Below are 19088 nucleotides of genomic sequence, written 5' to 3'. Positions count from 1 at the left end.
CTCTTTGCCTTTTTTGAAAAAAGCTGAGCTTTTAGTTCTGAAGTTGTTATCGAGTCGTAGGAAGTCGCAGGAGAGGCTGCCCAGCGCGTGCTGCTTAGCCTGTTTACGCTCAGACGCGCCGGGTCTGGGTCCTGTCCCTCCCCGGACCCCGCCCGGTGACAGCCGCGCACCTGGGCAGGGCCCCGACACCACACAGGTCCCCCCCAGTCCAGGTGGCCTGCGTGCGCCCTCGTGGGCTGCCGTGAGCACGCGTGGCCCCCTCGTGGCTCTCAGCCACACTGTCGAACCACAGCTGCTTTCCTGGAGCCAGCAGCAATGCCTCACTTTCATTTCTGGTTTTAGTAACTTGTGTCCTCTTTCTCTTTTTTAGCATGGTTAGAAGTTTACCAATTTTACTGTTTTTTTTTTTTTTTTAATAGCTTTGGTTTATGTATTTTCTCTATTGATTTCCTGTTTTTGGTTTCATTGATTTCTGCTTTGATTCAAGTTGTTTTCTTCTGGCACTTTAGATTTAATTTCTCTCTTTCTAGTTTCCTAAGGTGGAAGCTTAGATTACTGATTTTTAGACCTTCCATCTTTTCCAATATCTGGATTCACTGCTTTGAATTTCCCTCTGAATGCTGCTTTGGCTGCGTCTCATAAATCTTGATGCTTTATTTCACGTCAACTTATGAAAAGAAACAAATTCAAAGTTTTTTTCCCCTGAAACTTCTGCTTTGGCCCTCTTGTTATTTGGAAATGTGTTGTTTAATCTCCATATATTTTGTTATTTTTAGCTTTCTATCTCACTGAGTTCTAGTTCAGTTTCCAGTGGGTCAGAGAGTGGCTGCGGTGCTTTCTAGACTTGCTGACATGTATTTAAAGCCAGGTTGGTCTGTCCCAGTGGATGTTTCATGTGGACCGGTCTGTGATGCTATTCAGTCATTATTCCCCTCAAATAAGACTGAGAAGTCTATGAAGTCAGCATTTTCAGTGCTCTGCCCCAAGTCTCTCTCTCTCAGACCAGTGTAATGCAAGAACCCTTGGCAAAGTCTCACTACATCTTGCCTGGGCTCACAGCTAATGAGCAAGGTTCAGCTGACCCTCCTGTGGGAGGGGAACCACCCCAGCCCTCAGCCTGGCAGGGGTTCTGTAGCCACCTCCCTGGAGAGGTCAGGGCATGGCTCCCGTTGGGGTCAGAGCAAGCCCAGGGGACACACGTGTGCAGCCAAGCAGCCAATGGCCCTTGTGTCCGTGGGAGGTTTAGGAAAGGAACTTGGAGACAATTACCCAGTGCTGCTCCGTTCTAAGGAAAGTCATTCTAGTTTAACATCACACTCACTCACAGAAGCACCCACACCATGCTCTTCCTGTTGGACTTTTGGGGGCTGGTCTTCCCCACTCTGTTTGCAGCCCTGATCATGCCCTGGCTGTGTCCACCTGTCCGTCCTGCCCACTTACTGTCCTCAGCCAGGGGCCCTTTGCACACACAGCCCCAGCCCAGTTGCGTTCCTCCAGCCCTGCCCCCTTCTCCCAGAGCATCCATGAGCACTGACTTCCTTCCTGAAGAGCAGGGCTGAGGCTCCTGGCCTCCGGCCAGCCTCACGGCAGACACAGAGACACCAAGATGGCAGCAGAAGTGCCCGAGGCCCGCAGCGTGCAGTGAGCGTAGCCCAAGCAGCGGCCGGACGTGCTGCAGACACTGTGCCCTCAGGGCCTTTTCCTTTTGTTTCTTCTGAAGCAGCACTTGCATTAACAGCCTGCTCGTCGTAAAGCAGGAGGGCTGGAGACATAAACTCTGGGATCTGAGCTGGGCAGGTAGATGGGCCATGGATGCAATGCAGGGTCAGGTCTCACCAGTGCTTGGTGGGAGCCCGTGAGCCCCCGCTGCTCTTGGCCCCTGTGACCCCCTGTCCTTGTGCCTTCCAGGGCAAGGTCCACCTGGAGCTGAGGCTGAGTGAGGTCATCACCGATTCAGGTGTCGTCTGCCACAAACTGGCCACGCGGTAAGACCCGGGACGGCCCCACCGCTGGTCTGCTTGGCCCTGAACCTGACCCTAGGCAGTGGGCAGGTCATGATTTGTAAACAGATGAATCAGGATACCCAGAAACGGGGCTTCCCCAGAGACAGCCTGAACGTCCTCGTGAGGCTCACGCTCACCCTGGAGGCGGCGTTTGGTTTTTGCAAATAGCCAGTCACTCGGGGTGACAGCAGAGGTTGGGGTCACACCCCTGGCTTTTGCTCAAAGAAATGGTGAGTAGGGGGCAGAGTTGGGGTTTGACCTCTGACCACAACCCCCAAATCTCAGCTGCTTCTACCCATAATGCTTGGTGGATGTGCATCTCTTTGTGTGCAGGAGTGTAAGAATCAGTGTGCACACCAGTGTGATTGTGTGCATGCAAGTGTGTAGGAGTGAGTGTGCACCTGAGTGTGCACCTGTCAGTGTGTGCTTGCAGGTGTCTGAGTGTGTGTACAAGTGTGAAGGAGTGTGTACTTATGGGTGTGTGCCTGCATGTCTGTAGGGGTGAGTGTGCATGTGTGTGTACGAGTGTGCAGGAATGAGTGTGCATCTGTGGATGTGTGCCTACAAGTGTGTAGGAATGCATGTGCACTTGTTGAGTCTGTACCTGCAGGTCTGAGGGATGAGTGTACACGTGTGTGTGTGTAAGTGTGCAGGAGTGAGTTTGCACCTGTGGGTGTGTGCCTGCAGGTCTGTAGGGGTGAGTGTGCATATGTGTGTGTGTGTGCGAGTGTGTAGGAGTGAGTGTGCACCTGTCAGTGTGTGCTGGAAGGTCTGTAGGGGTGAGTATGTGTGCAAGTGTGCAGGAGTGAGTTTGACCTGTGGGTGTGTGCCTGCAAGTGTGTAGGATGAGTGTGCACCTGTTGGGTCTGCCTGCAGGTATGTAGAGGTGAGTGTACACATGTGTATGTGCAAGTGTGCAGGAGTGGGTTTGCACCTGTGGGTGCGTGCCTGCAGGTCTGCAGGGTGAGCGTGCACCTGTGTGTGTGGGGTCAGCGTAGGCACACACCCCGGTGTGAATGTGCCTCTCCCACTGAGACGGGCTCTGGGCAGACGGGTTCTGAACAGGCTTGAGCGCCAGGCTGTGCAGCTGGTGCAGCGACGTCCCTGGGAGGAGGGCTGATGAGCCCACGACGCATCTCCCATTGTGCATCCTGGGAGGCAGCATGTCGGGTTTCCTTTTCTCTGAGATGTTTGGGTGGCTGCAGTCAAGCTGTCCCCTTGCTGCTCGGAGCCTTCCGAGTGCTGGTCGGTGAGGAGGGGCGGTGCTGGCCGGCAGGTGGCTGTCTGGCAGGCGGCTGGCCCCACGTCCAGGTGCGCCTCCGAGACGCCAGGTGCAGAAGGAGCTGCTCCCCGACTAGGCTGCTGCCAGGACACCTTTGTCCCTGAGGTTCCAGAGAGAGTCCACCATCCTGCCTTCTTCCTGATTCACAACTGGATGTGATAAAAACCCTTTAGCCTTGAACTTGTGCCTTTGGCACAGTGTGGGGCAAGTGAGTCCCTCCTCCTGCTTCCAGCCCCAGGGCCGCGGCCTCCCGCCCTCCCACCCGGCGGGCCACCCTCTGTGCTCCTCCTGGGGAGCTCCACCCACTGTCCCACTGTGGCTGCTGGGCTCCCGAGCCCCCGGGCCTTTAGGGGTGTCAGCCCCTCACACAAGCCCCCTCCCCGGGCCTCTCGGGGTGTCAGCCCCTCACACAAGCCCCCTCCCTGGGCCTCTCGGGGTGTCAGCCCCTCACACAAGCCCCCTCCCCAGGCCTCTCGGGGTGTCTGCCCCTCCCTGGGCCCCTCACAGGAGCCCTTGGCTAGCTCACGGCTACATGCCCATCCCTGGAAATGTGCCTAAGATTCTTGTTTAGTGAGAAGTTAGTTCACAGAGGGAGGAGCATGACCCCAGACCAGGTCTGTAGCAGGGAGAGAAGGGTGACATTCCAGAAAGAAGGGTGGAAGGGAAAGACCTGAAGACATTCGCAGATGTTCCCGAAGCCCAGCCTGTTCAGTGGGCACAGAAACGGAAAGAGGGTCGCCCACTCACAGGGTGGGAGCAGCGGAGCTCTGCCTGGAGAGAGGAGATCCCGTGAAGGGCCAGGACCGCCAGGCCCCTTGAGGGGCAGAAGCCACCCAGGTGCCCGTCTGCAGGCGTGAACGGGACCTCGGTCTCCCTGAGGCAGGAAGGCGGGACGCTCAGACCCTCGGCGTCTGAGTGGGGTTAGGGCTCTGCTTCCAGCCAGGATGGGACAGTGGGACACGTGCCTTCTCTCACCTCAAAGAACCAAGAGCTGACGCCGTCTGCACCAGCCATGCGGATGGGGGCGGCCCCCACGGGAGGAAGCAGACGAGGTCACCACAGGCCCACTTTTGTCCCAGACGTGCGTTGGTGACAGCCAGCGAGCTCCCCCAGCAGAGCCCAGGGCGAGTGAGAAGAGACACGGAGCCAGGGCGTCTTCTGCGGGGCAGCGCACTTGGTGGCACTCCCTGGACCTGCACGAATGGACGGGGTGGAGCCCCTCAGGACCAGGTGGGCAAGAAGGCTGAGGGCAAAGGGGCTGCAGAGCTGGGGGTCATTAGAGTCTCCCCCAGCCCAGTGGAGAGCACACTCTCACTCGAACACTCAGCAGACCAAACTGTCCCCAGACGAGGCCACCAGCACCTCCCGGACAGAGCTGCAGAGCAGTCTCTTCAAACAAGAGACCACAGCCTCTGATGGCAGAGGGGCCCAGAACCCGGGCACCGAAAATGTGAGGCTCACAGCATCCAGCCAGGAGTTCAAGCAGGAGCAAGGCCTGTCCAGCAACAGACCAGGGCGACAGGTGATGGACAAGGGCAGTCCAAGAGCTGGTGGACCACGGTCCAGACCCAAAGGGAGCCAGGAGCCAGAGCAGTTGATGGAGCAAAGCCTGAGATGGGATTTCCCTGCCCGAGGAGCACATTGGAGGCAGCACACAGGCCAGGGCTGGGAGCCCCTGCCATGCTGGGCCCTCAGGCCCCCAAGAGCAGAGACCGAGTCCTGCTTCCTGCCTGACAGGGCTGCGTAGACCTCTCTCGAGCTCCTGGGGTTGGAAGGCGTATCATAAAACAGAGGGCTTTGCACCTCCAAGCCAGCAGCCACTGCAGCCGCCCCCAGCAGAGCCTCCCCACAAGGGTCTCAGGGTGGACAGTCCAGGACTCTGGCCTCAGAGAGCGGAGATGCCCATCAGAGGAATGATCTCAGTGAGCCCAGACTCCCGCGCGTATCTTCCTGTGTGTGGAAAAGCACTAAACTCCTTAACCCAGGGTGTCTGGGTTTAGTTAACAGTGGCCTTTTGATGTTCCGACCACCTGGCCTTGGTCACAGGCGCTCCTGTGTACCCTGGCGCCTCTCACCTGTTCAGAGCCGTCTGAGACACTGCATCCTGGGCTAGGTCCTCAGAAAGCCCTTGCTGCCCGCTGACCAGCTGTCCATCTCTGTTTACTAGACGGGAGCCTGGGGAGTGCTTTGCAGGGACTTGTGGCTCTTGGCCTGAGCTGTTGAGACGACTGCTCTGCCAGACCTCAGGGTGGCTGTGAGATGGCCCCTGGGCCCCAGATGCCCTCCTGACCTCCACTTCTCTCCTCAGCATCCTCGAGTGCCAGGGCCTCCCCATCGTGAACGGGCAGTGTGACCCCTATGCCACCGTGACCCTGGCGGGACCGTGCAGGCAAGTACAGCCTCAGCTGCAGGGTGGGCGAGGTCGCTGAGGTGGGGCTTCCCTCCTGAAAGCGGGTGGGCCAGGCAGGCTGTGAAGGCCTCACTTCCTTCTGTTTCCTTCATGGCCTGAAGTCTGTAAGAAGAAAGCCTTCCTGTTCTTCACGTGGGTGTTTCTGGCTCAGTAAAGAGTCCCGATTTGCATACCATCTGGTGCTGGAGACACAGCCGCTGGTGGTTGAGGCCGGGTGGTCTGTGCCCTGGAGGGCCGGCCAGGTGGTCTGTGCCCTGGAGGGCTGGGTGATCTGTGCCCCGGAGGGCCAGGTGGTCTGTGCCCTGGAGGCTGGCCGGGTGGTCTGTGCCCTGGAGGGCCAGGTGGCCCAGCCTTGGTGGAATCACAGTGTTTTCCATCCGATCCTTCCCCTCGAATGCAGGTCAGAAGCGAAGAAGACGAAGGTGAAGAAGAAGACCAACAACCCCCAGTTTGATGAAGTGTTCTATTTTGAGGTCGGTGTTTCAGTGGCACAAACACAATCGATACCCACACCCCGGGGTCTTTGGCAAAAGGGCCCTTGGTCACTGCCGCGGAGAGTTCTGGGGTGCTGTCCCTCACCTGGAGTCCCTCCCACTCTGCAGTGTGAACCCCCAGGAGCTCCTTCCTTCCCTGGGCGGAAAGGCTGTGTGCTGCTTCCAGTTTGACCCAGTTTTGTGTTGAATGCTGGCAAATCAATACTTTCCAAATTACCAAGACCTTGGGGTTTTTTGAATGCTGGCAAATCAATACTTTCCAAATTACCAAGACCTCTGGGGTGCTGTCCCTCACCTGAGTCCCTCCCACTCTGCAGTGTGAACCCCCAGGAGCTCCTTCCTTCCCTGGGCGGAAAGGCTGTGTGCTGCTTCCAGTTTGACCCAGTTTTGTGTTGAATGCTGGCAAATCAATACTTTCCAAATTACCAAGACCTTGGGGTTTTTTGGCTGGCTTGATTTTTTTTTTTTGCTCCACCCAGTCTCCCCTGAGCAGCAGAGAGAGGCTTGTTTCACCACAAGTAGTGAGGGTTTTGGGGGTGGAAGTAGTGCATTCAAACAAGAGCCCCTTAGAACCAGAACCACCAGTTGGCTGGTGGGTGAGGGCCAGGCTGGCACAGAACTGCCAACCACTGGCTCAGAGGTGCCAGCCCCAGTAACGCTCGAGAGGCCATTGTCCCCCTACAAAGGCCACCATAGGTGAGCATGAGGGTCTCGCTCCCATCTCCATGGTTCACTGCCCAGGCGCGGGAGGGCGGAGCAGCCCTGCCCTTATGTGGCGACCACGGCATTGGGGCTCCCAGAGCAGAATGGGTGCACCACCCTCCAAGAGCAGTGGGCAGGGTTTCTGGAGTGGGGGCTGGTAAGGGTGTGCATGGAGTACTGGAGCTGTAGGAAACGAAATGCTAGGTGGAAAGGTGTAAGGGGACTTTGCAAATGAACTTGGAGGGATGGGTCAGGATGTGCGGGGGTCACTGGCCTCTTCCACCTGGGCCCTCAAAAGGATGGGCAACGGTGGCCTCATTGGGCGGCTGTGGAGGCCTGGAGGCACAGCCTGAGAGCCTGGGGGAAGAAACTGTGCCGTCCTGGGATGTGCTTGTTTGTAGCCAGGAGGAAAAGGAGGGCCAGCCCCGCCTCATGGGGTGCACCTGCAGGCTGTGCAGGAGTGAGCCAGCAGCCAGGGGCAGCGGAAGGCCTGACGCTCGCTCTCCGTGCCCGCAGGTGACCAGGCCCTGCAGCTACAGCCGCAAGTCCCACTTCGACTTCGAGGACGAGGATGTGGACAAACTGGAAATCCGGTGCGTGAGGGCATTTGGGGTCAAGATTCCCAGGCAGTGCGCTTGGGCTCCTGCCGCCTGCTGGGCCCTTGTGCTGTGTTTGGGAAACTGGGCGACACCATGAAGCTTATGCTTGAACGGTGTTGGATCGCGACCTCCAAAGATTCAGCTTCAGGACCCGGGACCAGGCTTGATCACTCAGAGCTCTGTGTGGCACGAGTCTACTACAGTGAAAAGGAGAGAGAAAGCTTCTGACACAGACATCAGAAGGGGGATGGGGAGTACCCCCTCGCTAGTCTGATCAAGGCTTTAAGTACTTTAGCCAGACCCACTCCCACAGCGTACTCTTAGATAGCAAGGTTAGTCAGAAGGTTCCTGTTAGAAGGAAGAAACATGTCCTTGAGCAAGGTATCGTTGTTATATAATCATTAGTACAGAGCTTAAGGAAAAACATACCTTTGAGCAAGATGAATTGTTCTGTATGGTTGTGTAAAAAGTTAGTCTTAAAGAGTGTTGTCATAACAACTCAGAGGTTAAGAAAAAATGTCTTACGTGACTAAGACAAAGCGATGTAGAAAAAAATGTTTGTCCCTTTCTCCTCCTCGAGGGCCCCGGACTCCTTGCCAACCTACATAAGATGTAACCGTCTCATCTACAGACAGGAACCTCAGTTTTCTGGATCATTTTAGCACGAGGATGCTGGGAGGTGGCTGGAGGACACATGGTCTGTGTCTACTTGGCAGTGTCTTCCTGGGTGCAGTGCAAAGGCTCCAAGCCCCTCTCTGTGTGAGGCCTGGCCTGGCACACGGTCCCACTGCTTCAGGGCCCCGCGGTGGGGCCTCTAGCGCAAGGTCCGGCATCCCTCTGGGGCCTCGCCGGCCCTCTTGCCTCTGTGGCTGCAGCTCCACCCCCTGTGTCTGGGGACAGATCATAAGCCTGAGTCTGGGGTGGCCACAGTGGGTCTGACCACCATGCTCATGAGAACCATAGGGCTTCTCTAGATTTGACACCGTTTAAGTTTGCTTTCCTGTGGGTCAGGACTCCCTGAAGCCTGAGGTCTGACACTCAGGTTGGGGGCAGTCTGGGGTCTGTCCTGCAAGCCCAGCCTCCACCATAGCAACAAGCCATGGGCTGGGCTTTGGGCGAGCCACTCCCCCTCCGAGGGCCTGAGCACTTGGATTCAGGCTTCAGCTGTGCTCAGAGTGGCCTGTGGGCCTGTCCTGCCCCAGCTCTGGGCTCAGGGCTCCCATTGCTGGCCACCTGGTAAGAGGCCCCATGCCTTCTGCCTTCCAGGGTGGACCTGTGGAACGCCAGCAACCTGAAGTTCGGGGACGAGTTCCTGGGGGAGCTGAGGGTCCCGCTGAAGGTGCTGCGGCAGTCCAGCCCCATGAAGCCTGGTGAGGCCCCCACGGCCCGGCAGCCCCGACAGTGGCTTCACCGCCTTGTCCCACCACTGGGGTGGGGGCAGGCGCAGATCACTCGCCTCACACCTCACCCCAGAGCCCACTCACCTGTGAGCATGTGGGCAGACGGTGCTGTGCCCAGGGAGCGTCCGTCCCAGGAAACTGGAATTCCTGTTTCGGTTCCCAGGCGGCCCTGCTTGACCAATAGCCTGGCCTTGGGATGGGGCTGGACGGGAGGCCTGCTGGTGGTCAGTGGCTCAGCTGCTTCATACCTCAGGCTGCCTGGCATGGGCGCTCAGGGCAGCTGGGTGCTGCAAGGCCACGGATAGGCTGGGAGGACAAGGGTATCCGTCAGGAGCACCGCTGGGTGCCCCTGTGCCTGGGGCCACCCAGCCCATAGTACAAGCCCTCCCTCCCCACTAACGTCCATTTCCTGAGGGTCTCTCCACCCGGGGCTGCTCAGTGATGGCCATTTTCCAGGGTCAGTCTCCAGGGTAAATGGTTTTATTGCAGTCTCCTGCACTGCTCACGGCCCTGCCTGTTCCTCCCACTCCCACACCCCCTTCTGAGTCTGTGGCTCTGTGATCAGCCCAAAGTGAGCGACCATGGGGGCTTGCCCCCATGCAGACTCTGGGGGCATCAGGTGGGGGACTCTCCAGGTGCAGGGACTCTGTGGGAGGGGTCGGGGGCGGCCACTGAAGGGTGGGGATGCGGAGGGGGTGTCCTGCAGAGTGTCCACGAGACCCCTCGCCTCAGACGCTGACCCAACCTGTGTCAGGAGGACCGCTGTGGCAGGGTCCCTGGGGAGCGGCGGCCTCATGCCGCCTGTCCGTGGGTCCCGCACCAGGTACTTCCTTCAGCCTCGGGACAACGGCAGCAAGAGCTTAAAGCCAGGGGATCTGGGCTCCCTGCGCTTGAATGTGGTCTACACGGAAGACCATGTTTTCTCCTCCGACTACTACAGCCCCCCTGAGGGACCTGCTGCTGAAGTCAGCGGATGTGGAGGTACCTGCATGGCCCCCCCATGGCCCTGCCCGCCTCCACCCGGCACCTGGCAGCCTCCCCCCACCCCCGCCCCTCAGCCTGGACCTCCCAGCCTGCCTAGTGCTCAGGACCGTCTGTGTCTCCCTTTACTGGGGGTGGGGACCCCACAGCCCACAGGAGAGCCATGGGAGCCCCATAGCCCACACAGGGAGCCATGGGAACCCCACATCCCCCATGGGAGCCCCAGGAATCGTACACCCCACACAAGAGCCACAGGAACCCCCACACCACCACAGGAGAGCCATGGGAACCCCCACACCCCCACACGAGAGCCTTGGGAACCCCACACCCCCACATGTGAGCCACGGGAACCCCACACCCCTACATGTGAGCCATGGGAACCCCACACCCCCACATGTGAGCCACGGGAAACCCCACACCTCACACGAGAGCCACAGGAATCCCACACCCCCACAGGAGAGCCACGGGAAACCCCACACCCCACGAGAGCCACGGGAACCCCCACACCTATGTGAGAGCCATGGGAACCCCACACCCCCACACGAGAGCCATGGAACCCCCACACCCCAACATGAAAGCCATGGGAGCCCCCACACCCCACACAAGAGCCACGGGACCTTACCCTCCACACGAGAGCCACGGGAACCCCCACACCCCCACATGTGAGCCACGGGAAACCCCACACCTCACAACAAGAGCCATGGGAACCCCACACCCCCACAGGAGAGCCACGGGAACTGCCACACCTATGTGAGAGCCACGGGAACCCCACATCCCCCATGGGAGCCACAGGAATCATACACCCCACACGAGAGCCACAGGAACCCCCACACCCCCACATAAGAGCCACGGGGACCCCCACACCTATGTGAGAGCCATGGGAACCCCACACCCCCACACGAGAGCCACAGGAACCCCCACTCCCCACACAAAAGCCACGGGGACCCCCACACCCCCACACGAGAGCCACGGGGACCCCCACCCTCCACACGAGAGCCACGGGAACCCATCAGGCCCGAGACTTGCGGTTTCTCTGACTGTGACCCCAGAGTCGCGGGCGGGTTCTCTGCACAGCGGCTGGTGCTGCGTGTGGGTGGTGGGTGTGGCTCCTGGAGTGGGCTGGCAGGCAAGGGCTCACTTCCCGCACCCTGCCCCAGCCTGTCTCCGCATCGGCGGCCCACATCCTGGGCGAGGTCTGCAGGGAGAAGCAGGAGGCGGCCATCCCGCTGGTGCGGCTCTTCCTGCATTACGGCCGGGTGGTGCCCTTCATCAGCGCCATCGCCAGCGCCGAGGTCCGCAGGACCCAGTGAGTGCCAGCTGGGCCTGAGACCCTCTGGGGTCCTGGCCTGCCGAGGGGCAGGGCGGGGGCCCAGGGAGCTGGAGGGAGCCACGCGGACTTCACCAACACTCTGGCTCTTTCACAACTGTGCCTTTCGTCCTGGGAACGAGGTGGGGGGGGCAGGCGAGCGGGGAGCTGGGTGCCTGGGGGAAGCTCAGTTCCAAGGTCGGGGCTGCGGGGTCAGCAAGAAGCCCGCATCAGGGGCCGGGTCCCTCCTCCCCAGGGCCTGCCACTGTTCTGGGAGGTGGGCTCTGCTGGGACCAACAGCTCAGAAAGATCCATACGTGTCTGTGGAGATGTGGCGGAGACACCCTTTGCCCCTGGGGCTGTCATGAGTCCCTGAAGACCAGATGTGGCTCTTGAAGTGCAGGGCCCTGGGGGCCCCGTGGTGGCCGTAGTGGTGGGGGGTTAGTTATGCAGCAGGCAGGCCTGGACCTCTGGGTGCTGCAAGGCGTTCGTTGGTCAGGGCAGCCCCCCACTCCCTGGACACCTCCCTATCCATGCTGTTTTCTAGGGACCCCAATACGATCTTCCGAGGGAACTCGCTGACATCCAAGTGCATCGATGAGACGATGAAGCTGGCAGGCATGCAGTACCTACACGTCACCCTGAAACCCACCATAGAGGAGGTGAGGGCCCGCAGGAGGGGAGGCTGGGTGCCCCCGGAACCCAGAGCTGTCGCCGCCACACCAGCCTCCCAGCCTCCCGAGGGTGCCTCCAAGCATCCCAGAGTCTCCCTCATTTTTCAAATTAAAAAAATACTTCAGAAAGTCCATTGTTCTGCTCATACAGGAGGACCCAGGGAGGACACCTCCCTCCCCGGTCCTGGAGGCCATTCCTCTGGGTCCCCTTTCTGGGAAGGGCATTTCCTCAGCACAGTTTAACAAGAAACGGGTCCTTTGCATTGAGAGGACGGAGGCTAGATTCCGGTTTGCTCTGTGAACCGAGCCCTGAGGGCACCCTGAGGCGTGAGCTGGGCCCTGAGGGCACCTTGAGGCTGAGGCGTGAGCCGGGCCCTGAGGGCACCTTGAGGCGTGAGCCGGGCCCTGAGGGCGCCGTGAGGAGCTCACAGGATCTCCGCCCACCTGGGCCCCAGTTCAGTTCACATGTGGCTTGTCCTGAACGCTCTTTGTAGATTTGCCAGAGTCATAAGTCCTGTGAAATTGACCCCGTGAGGCTGAAGGACGGCGAGAGCCTAGAGAGCAACATGGTGAGACCCACGCGCCCTGCCACGCGCTTGGGACGGGCGGGGCTGTGGGAGCCACCCAGCACCAGCCGCCATACCCTGCTCCAGGCCCGGCCGGCGGATCACACTGTCTGTGCCTCGAAAGAGCCCAGAGGGGTCCTGGCCTTCGGAGGTCACATCCCGTGGTGCGGTCTATGGGCCCTTGGTCAGCAGGGGCAGGGCCACAATGCGCCCCTCCGCCCTCCCTGGTTGGATGCAGGGTCTGGACTCCACAGCACGCTGGCCCTGACCCGTGGTGGGAAGCCTGTTGCCCGAGGGCCCTGGGTGAGTGGCCGGCTCCGCAGCCCCGGGAGGGCTGGGTGCAGCCGGCACTGCCCTCTGCCTTTGCAGGAGAACCTGCGGCAGTTTGTGGACCGCGTGTTCAGCGTCATCACCAAATCGGGGGTGAGCTGCCCCACCGTCATGTGTGACATCTTCTTCTCCCTGCGGGAGGCAGCCGCCAAGCGCTTCCAGGGTGAGTGCTCGTGGGCCCCTTGTGGAGAGGCCTCCAGGCCGCAGAGGACTCACAGGTCCCATCAGGGTTAGGGCTCCAGCCGTTGCTGCTGGGAGGGGTCAGCCACCAGCGTGGAGGGCTCCCTGTCTGCACCCCCCAGCTCGCACCTCCCCCATCTACACTCCCCTGTCTACACCCGCCCCTGGGGGAGCCAGGCCCCAGCGCTGCCTGGGGAATCACAGCTCGCAGCTGAGCTTTGTCCCAGTGGCTCCCATTTTCTTCCCTGGCCCGGTTTCTCCCTATGGCTCCAGAAGCCCAGACGAGTCTGTCTGTCTCCACCACAGATGACCTGGACGTGCGGTACACAGCTGTGAGCAGCTTCATTTTCCTGCGGTTCTTCGCTCCAGCCATCCTGTCCCCCAACCTCTTCCAGCTCACGCCCCACCACACGGTGAGTGAGCCTCAAACACAGCACAGAGCGCTAGTCAGCCAGACCTGGCCAGCCACCCTGACCCGCCCAGCCCTCCTAACCACCCCCAGCCGCCCTGACCCGCCCAGCCCTCCTGACCCGTCCTGCTGCCCTGACCCGTCCCGCCCCCTGGACCAGGAAGGGTTAGGGAAGGTGCTGCTAGCCGAGTAGGGGAAGGTGCAGAGACAGCTCCACGTGATGACTGGATTATGGATAAGCCACAGGCCCTCAAGTCCTTATCTCGGGGAGGTGCTGAGACATTCTGATCTAAGTCATGTCATTAAAACCATCGGATGGTGTGACCAGGGCTTCAGCTGAGGGCTTACTCCACCCCACCCTCCATGGGAAGACAGAGTGTTCCTGACCTTGGGTATATTCAGTCATCATTCAGGCCAGGTAGTCAGCATGGACTTTTGAACTCCCTCCATGACCATGAGCGAGGCCCACGCCCTCATGGACAAAGTGCCAGGCGGCCCCCGCGCTTGGTGGAAAGCCCAGGATGATGGCCCATTCCTGGGTTTGAGTCCAGCCTGTGAGCCGTGTCGGGGGCGAGGGGCCCCTGGGCAGGGTCCTGGGAGACATGGCCAGAGATCCCCTTGGCTGGCAGCACTGGGTGTGGGTGGCCCGAGGGCCCGCCTCTTTAGCAGTTCCCAGACTGGACAGGCCGAGGGTCTCCAGGGACCTGTGAATCCAGCACTTCTGGGCTTAGCTGCTCCCTCACGGATGACACTCGTGACAGCACAGCTTTTAGGGGTGTCCTTCCTTTTGTTGGTGGCAGTGCTGGGCTCAGTCACAACTTGTCTGAGACTGTCACCTCCCGTCTCTGGCAGGACCCACAGACGTCGAGGACGCTGACACTTGTTTCGAAGACCATTCAGACTCTGGGCAGCCTGTCCAAGTCCAAGTCTGTGAGTCACTGGCTTTAATTCCCTTTCCAACACGAAGGAGGACGTGGAGTAATAGGGTGAGGAGGGTCGCAGCCTGGCCTCCCCATGCGAGGCTGTAAGAGTGCCTTTGGGAGGAACAGGGTAACAGCAGGCGGCAGTGGCATCCCCTGAAGGTGTGACGTCCCCCGTGGGCAGTGATGTCACGTCACCATATACAGTGACCGTCCTGTTGGGCTGTGACGTCACCTGTGCATGCTGACTGTCCCCTGTAAGTGGCTGGCACTTCCACTGCTGTATGTGGATCCGTAGACGTGTGCCCTTGGCAGAGACACTGCCCAGCCCCACTGCATAGCTGGGCGTTCTCAGCCTGAGCGTTTTAAGGAAGTTGGGGTGCCGCCCAGTGACCAAAGCCTTGTCCACACACAGCTAGAGGCAGCCGCTCCTTCCCCAGGCCCGTGCTCATCCATCTTCCCTTCACCGGGCTCCCTCGAGACTGGCGTGTGGGGCCGGGAAGTCTGTACGTGAGGGCAGCTGTGCGGGGGCCAGTGGCATGGCCTGTCCTCGGAGGCGGGCCCGTCGGGCTCTGCTGGGACAGGGTTGAGCCGCGACTCACAGGGCCCCCGCCCCTGCCCTTCTCCTGAGTTCACGGCCCCGTGTGCCCCCCGCCCCCGGCCCTGCAGACAGCAGCCCCTGCTCTCCTATGTTCACGGCCCTGCATGCCCCCAGCCTCCGGCCCTGCACACAGCAGCCCCTGCAGGCCAGTCAGCTTTCTCGGAACCTAAGTGACATACACAGAAGCAGGCCAAAGCCCCACACTCTGTCCGTCCATCAGCCCAGCATCTGTCAGCCAAAGCAATGAGCAGGCCCCTGCCGGGCTGAGGTCCACACAGACCCCCTTGTAATAAAATGACTCATGTGGACAGAGGCCCCCAGGTTCCTCCTGCCATTGACCTGACTCCTGAAAGTGAGAACCTCCCCATCCCAGCAACGCATCTGGGAGCCACATGCCCGCGAAGGGTGTTGAGTCATGCGTCACAGGTCTCACCCAGGACCAGGACCCCGGGTAGTTGGCATTTGAAGCATAGCTTGAGTGGAGCCCCTCCTGTGGTGTGCGGCGGGCCTCAGCAGCAGGGGTGCCTGCACTTCACGCTGCTGGGAGGAGATGCCAGCCCCCTGTGGTCAGCTCCGAGCTGAGGCTCGTCGCGTCCACGCTCCAGGCCTTTCAGGTTTGGGCCAAGCGACCTCAGGCTTCGTTTAAGTGACCTTTTCTGTCTTAGGCCAGTTTTAAGGAGTCCTACATGGCTGCGTTCTACGAATTCTTCAATGAGCAGAAGTACGCTGATGCGGTGAAAAACGTAAGTCTCAGCATCAATTACCCAGACTCACAGAGGCCGAGGTGGGTGACTCGTGGGAGGCCGAGCTGAGCAGGGAGGCCCTGCGGGGGCCAAACCCAGAGGTGGGAGGGAGCCGGAGCGGCTTCGAGCTCGGGGAGAGGGGAGGGTGAACCTCCCCGAGTCACCTGGGGCCTGGCAGCTCTCAGGAGCAGCAGCGGCTCTGGGTGCGGGAGACCTTCCCAGGAGGGGTGGGCTCGGCGGGGTGCCCGGCCTCCGTGGTTCCCTGAGGGGCTCTACCTGCACCCGCGCTCAGACCCACCTCTTCTCTGGCTGCAGGAGGAGACACAGGGTGCCTGGGCAGTTCTCACAGTTTCCCCTTAACTGTCTGCTTTCTGTCCCACTTCAGTTCCTGGATTTGATCTCATCCTCCGGGAGGAGAGACCCCAAGAGCGTGCAGCAGCCCATCCTGCTTAAGGAAGGGTGAGGTGGCGGGAGGGAGGCTCAGGGGCAGGGGGCCTGCCCGCAGGGCCAGGGGCGTCCAGAGCTGCCTGGGGCCTTGGTCTGTGGCTCTGAGACACCTCAGGGCTGCTCCCCTGTGCTTGTTGTCCGCTGAGGCTGTGAGGGGAGGAATGCCCGTCTGTGGGCAGGGAGCGGGAGGAGACTGAACGGCCCCCGAGTAGTCAGAGGCTTCTGCCCGGTGGCTCCCTCACCAGAGTCTAAGGGCCCCTTGCCCTCCATCAGCCCCCCAGGCAGAAGCGTCCCCCGCCGGGGCTCAGAGCACAGGATGCAGCCCAGAGCAGCTGGCTTTCTGCTGTCTCTGCCTCCAGAACACGCTTGCGGGGCTGGGACCTACTGCCACACTGGCTCTGGGGGCACCTTTAGTCCACGTTTTCAGGGCAGGAGGCGGGGCTCCTTGTTGGAGCTCTGGTAGACCAGAGTTGTCAGCAACTCGCAACCTGAGGTTGACAGTCGACACCAGCACAGGGGCTAAACTTTTCAAAAGTAGAGGCCTTCATCTTCTGATTCTTAAATCCTGTCCCTTGGAAATAAGATACTGAAACCCCATAGTCTGCATCAAATGTCACAGGAGTGGAATTGGTGAGCTGTTCTGATTTTGTGACTTTGGCCTGCGGGGGCAGGCAGGCAGGTGCCTTGGCCCAGCCCTCAGCCGCTCACCCACCAGACTGTCCTGTTCACGACAGGTTCATGATTAAGAGGGCACAAGGGAGAAAACGATTTGGGATGAAGAATTTTAAGAAAAGATGGTTCCGCCTGACAAACCATGAATTTACCTACCAGAAAAGCAAAGGTAACAAGAAAAGGTCACTTTTTACTTGTTTTCACATATTTTATTCCAAGGGACCAGAGCCTCATCTTGGGCCCCGTGGGGTCCAGGTTGCTTTTGGGGTGAGCACTTCCTTACACGGAAGGCGGGGGCTCCAAGAGGGTGGCCTGGGTGGCGTGGGGAGCGGTTGGCCCTCCATGGCTGAGTGTGGGGGGTCAAGGTCTCGGGGCGGACACTCTTGTCCCATGTGGGTGGCGTGGTCTGGATGGTGGGCCTCCCCAGGGGACTCGAGGCCTGTGGGAGCCTGCGGGGAGACCTGCAGGGAGACCGGCCCCTCCTGGCACTCACGGCGTCTCTGCCGCAGGGGACCCGCCTCTCTACAGTATCCCCATCGAGAACATCCTGGCCGTGGAGCCGCTGGAGGAGGAGTCCTTCAAGATGAAGAACGTGAGTCCCAGCCCCCCCGACCCCCTGCCCCTGGTCCCGGTCTGTTCCTGGACCCGTGAAGCAGAGAGCCTACCCTGCCTGTCGGGTCGGCCAGGATCCGTGGGGTTTCTCTCAAAGTCAGCTTTGGGTGGAGGCTGTGGGGCCCCGCATCCTGATGGACCTCCCCCAGGTCCGCCTCTGCTGGCCATCTGGACACTGGCAAACAGCTTGGGGACCCCTGCTTTGCCTTTATTCCCCCGACACCATGGAGACCATGGGGGTGGGGATAGTGCCTGAGTTCTGCCTGGTGAGCACCTCCACACGCCGGGGAGGAGGAAACACGTGCCCACCCCCGCCGCATGGTCACCGCGTCCCTCCTGTTCCCCTTCGAGGCTCCGAGGGGGCACAGGGTCCACACTGGGTGTCAGGACGACCCGCTGTCTGAGGGGCCAGCCTCCGGGGGGCAGGTCCCTGCAGCCTCGTGAGGGCACCGTGGGGTCCTGGCCCTGCGTCCCACCTCCCTCAGCTGTCTTCCCAGAGCCTGATCCGAGGGCTTTTCTGGGTTGTCTGTTTTCCTCAGAAAATCTGCGCGCTTAGCTCCTGTTTATCCTGTCTGCTGCCGTTCTCTGCTCTGATTAGGTCCTGTTTATCCTGTCTGCTGCCGTTCTCTGCTCTGATTCTGCTCCTAATTTTTAAAATATTTTTTCTATTTTTTCAGTTTCATTAGATGCATTTTGCGTAAGTCGTGTGCAGTCTTTTTTGAAGGCAGACGGGATGTAAATACTAATAGATAAAACTTGAACTCCTACACACAGTTCGCTGATCTTCCTAAGAGACCCTGAGTGTGACCGGGAGGGTGGCGGACAGCGTGGGCCCTGCCATCCAGCCGTCAGAGGGCAAAGGCCCCTCGGGAGTGTGGGCATCTGCTCGGCGGCCCCAGCCTGAGCCTCTCTTCTCTGAGGCTTGTCTCCGTGTCCCGAGGGCTGGGTGAATGGAGAGACGGCCCCACTGGGGTCTCCTTGAGGAAGGTGGTGGCCAGGACACCCCTTCATCAGGTAGATGGAGCAGGCAGGGACCACCTGGCCGGGCGGTCAGCTCCTGCGCCCTCCTCTGCAGACGATGGTCATCCTCAGGGTGGTCACAGGCCAAGCAAATGCCAGGTGCGGCAAGGGGCTCCGTGTAGTCGGTTCCCCCTTATGTGTTGAGTCGTCATGGTTTATGGTTCGGGGGACGGTCTGGTTGAGCAGGACCCTGAGGAGACCTGAGCGAGGATGGTCATCTGGAGCTCTTTGCACAAAGGACACTCCCGTGAGGAGGGGTTTTGTTTCAGTGTTCAGACAAGTTGCCTCCCGTGCCCTTAGGGGCACTGCTGGGGCCTCGGTGGGCTCAGTGGGGTGCCCTCTAGGCTTTAGGCGTCTGCATCCTCCGAGGTCACTGAGTGCCCTCGTGTCTCGAGACCACTCCCCCATGACCATCCCGAGGAGGAGGGCCTGGAGCTGGCTGGGAGCTCACCCCCTCACATGGGGGCGGCACTGGCTTGGGCCGACCGTGGGGCCCCAGACCCGCCTCCCCTTCTTCACGCCGCTGCCCCAAGCTGCTGCCGCAAGCCCCTCCAGGCTGAGCTTCCGGTGTCTGCCAGTCCCTCTCCCAGCTCGCAGGCCTCAGCCAAGTCTGGTCCGCCCACCCACATCCGTGGGCCCCCGGCGCTGGGCCCCTGCAGGAGGTCTGGTTTGCATAGCTGCATCCAGCCGCACAGGGTGGGTCTGCCTGGCCTCTGTCTGGTCTGAGGCCGACCCCG

General features: G+C 60.2%; 1 protein-coding gene across 1 annotated transcript in view; it reads left to right on the top strand.

Moving 5' to 3' along the window:
- The window catches only part of RASA3 (RAS p21 protein activator 3), a 79764-nt gene that overhangs the window by 51789 nt on the left and 8887 nt on the right, over positions 1-19088 (top strand). The window contains 18 exon segments of the mRNA NM_174676.4: positions 1909-1985; positions 5594-5674; positions 6096-6168; positions 7408-7484; positions 8757-8848; positions 8851-8860; positions 9714-9835; positions 9837-9871; positions 11029-11177; positions 11725-11839; positions 12346-12420; positions 12787-12910; positions 13234-13340; positions 14189-14266; positions 15523-15600; positions 15986-16059; positions 16782-16888; positions 17229-17311. Of these exon segments, the coding sequence (NP_777101.2) occupies positions 1909-1985; positions 5594-5674; positions 6096-6168; positions 7408-7484; positions 8757-8848; positions 8851-8860; positions 9714-9835; positions 9837-9871; positions 11029-11177; positions 11725-11839; positions 12346-12420; positions 12787-12910; positions 13234-13340; positions 14189-14266; positions 15523-15600; positions 15986-16059; positions 16782-16888; positions 17229-17311 (1557 nt within the window).

The sequence above is a fragment of the Bos taurus genome, chromosome 12, assembly GCF_002263795.3.
Source record: "Bos taurus isolate L1 Dominette 01449 registration number 42190680 breed Hereford chromosome 12, ARS-UCD2.0, whole genome shotgun sequence".
NCBI classification, from domain to species: domain Eukaryota; kingdom Metazoa; phylum Chordata; class Mammalia; order Artiodactyla; family Bovidae; genus Bos; species Bos taurus.
This window is presented reverse-complemented; position numbering and strand designations above follow the sequence as displayed.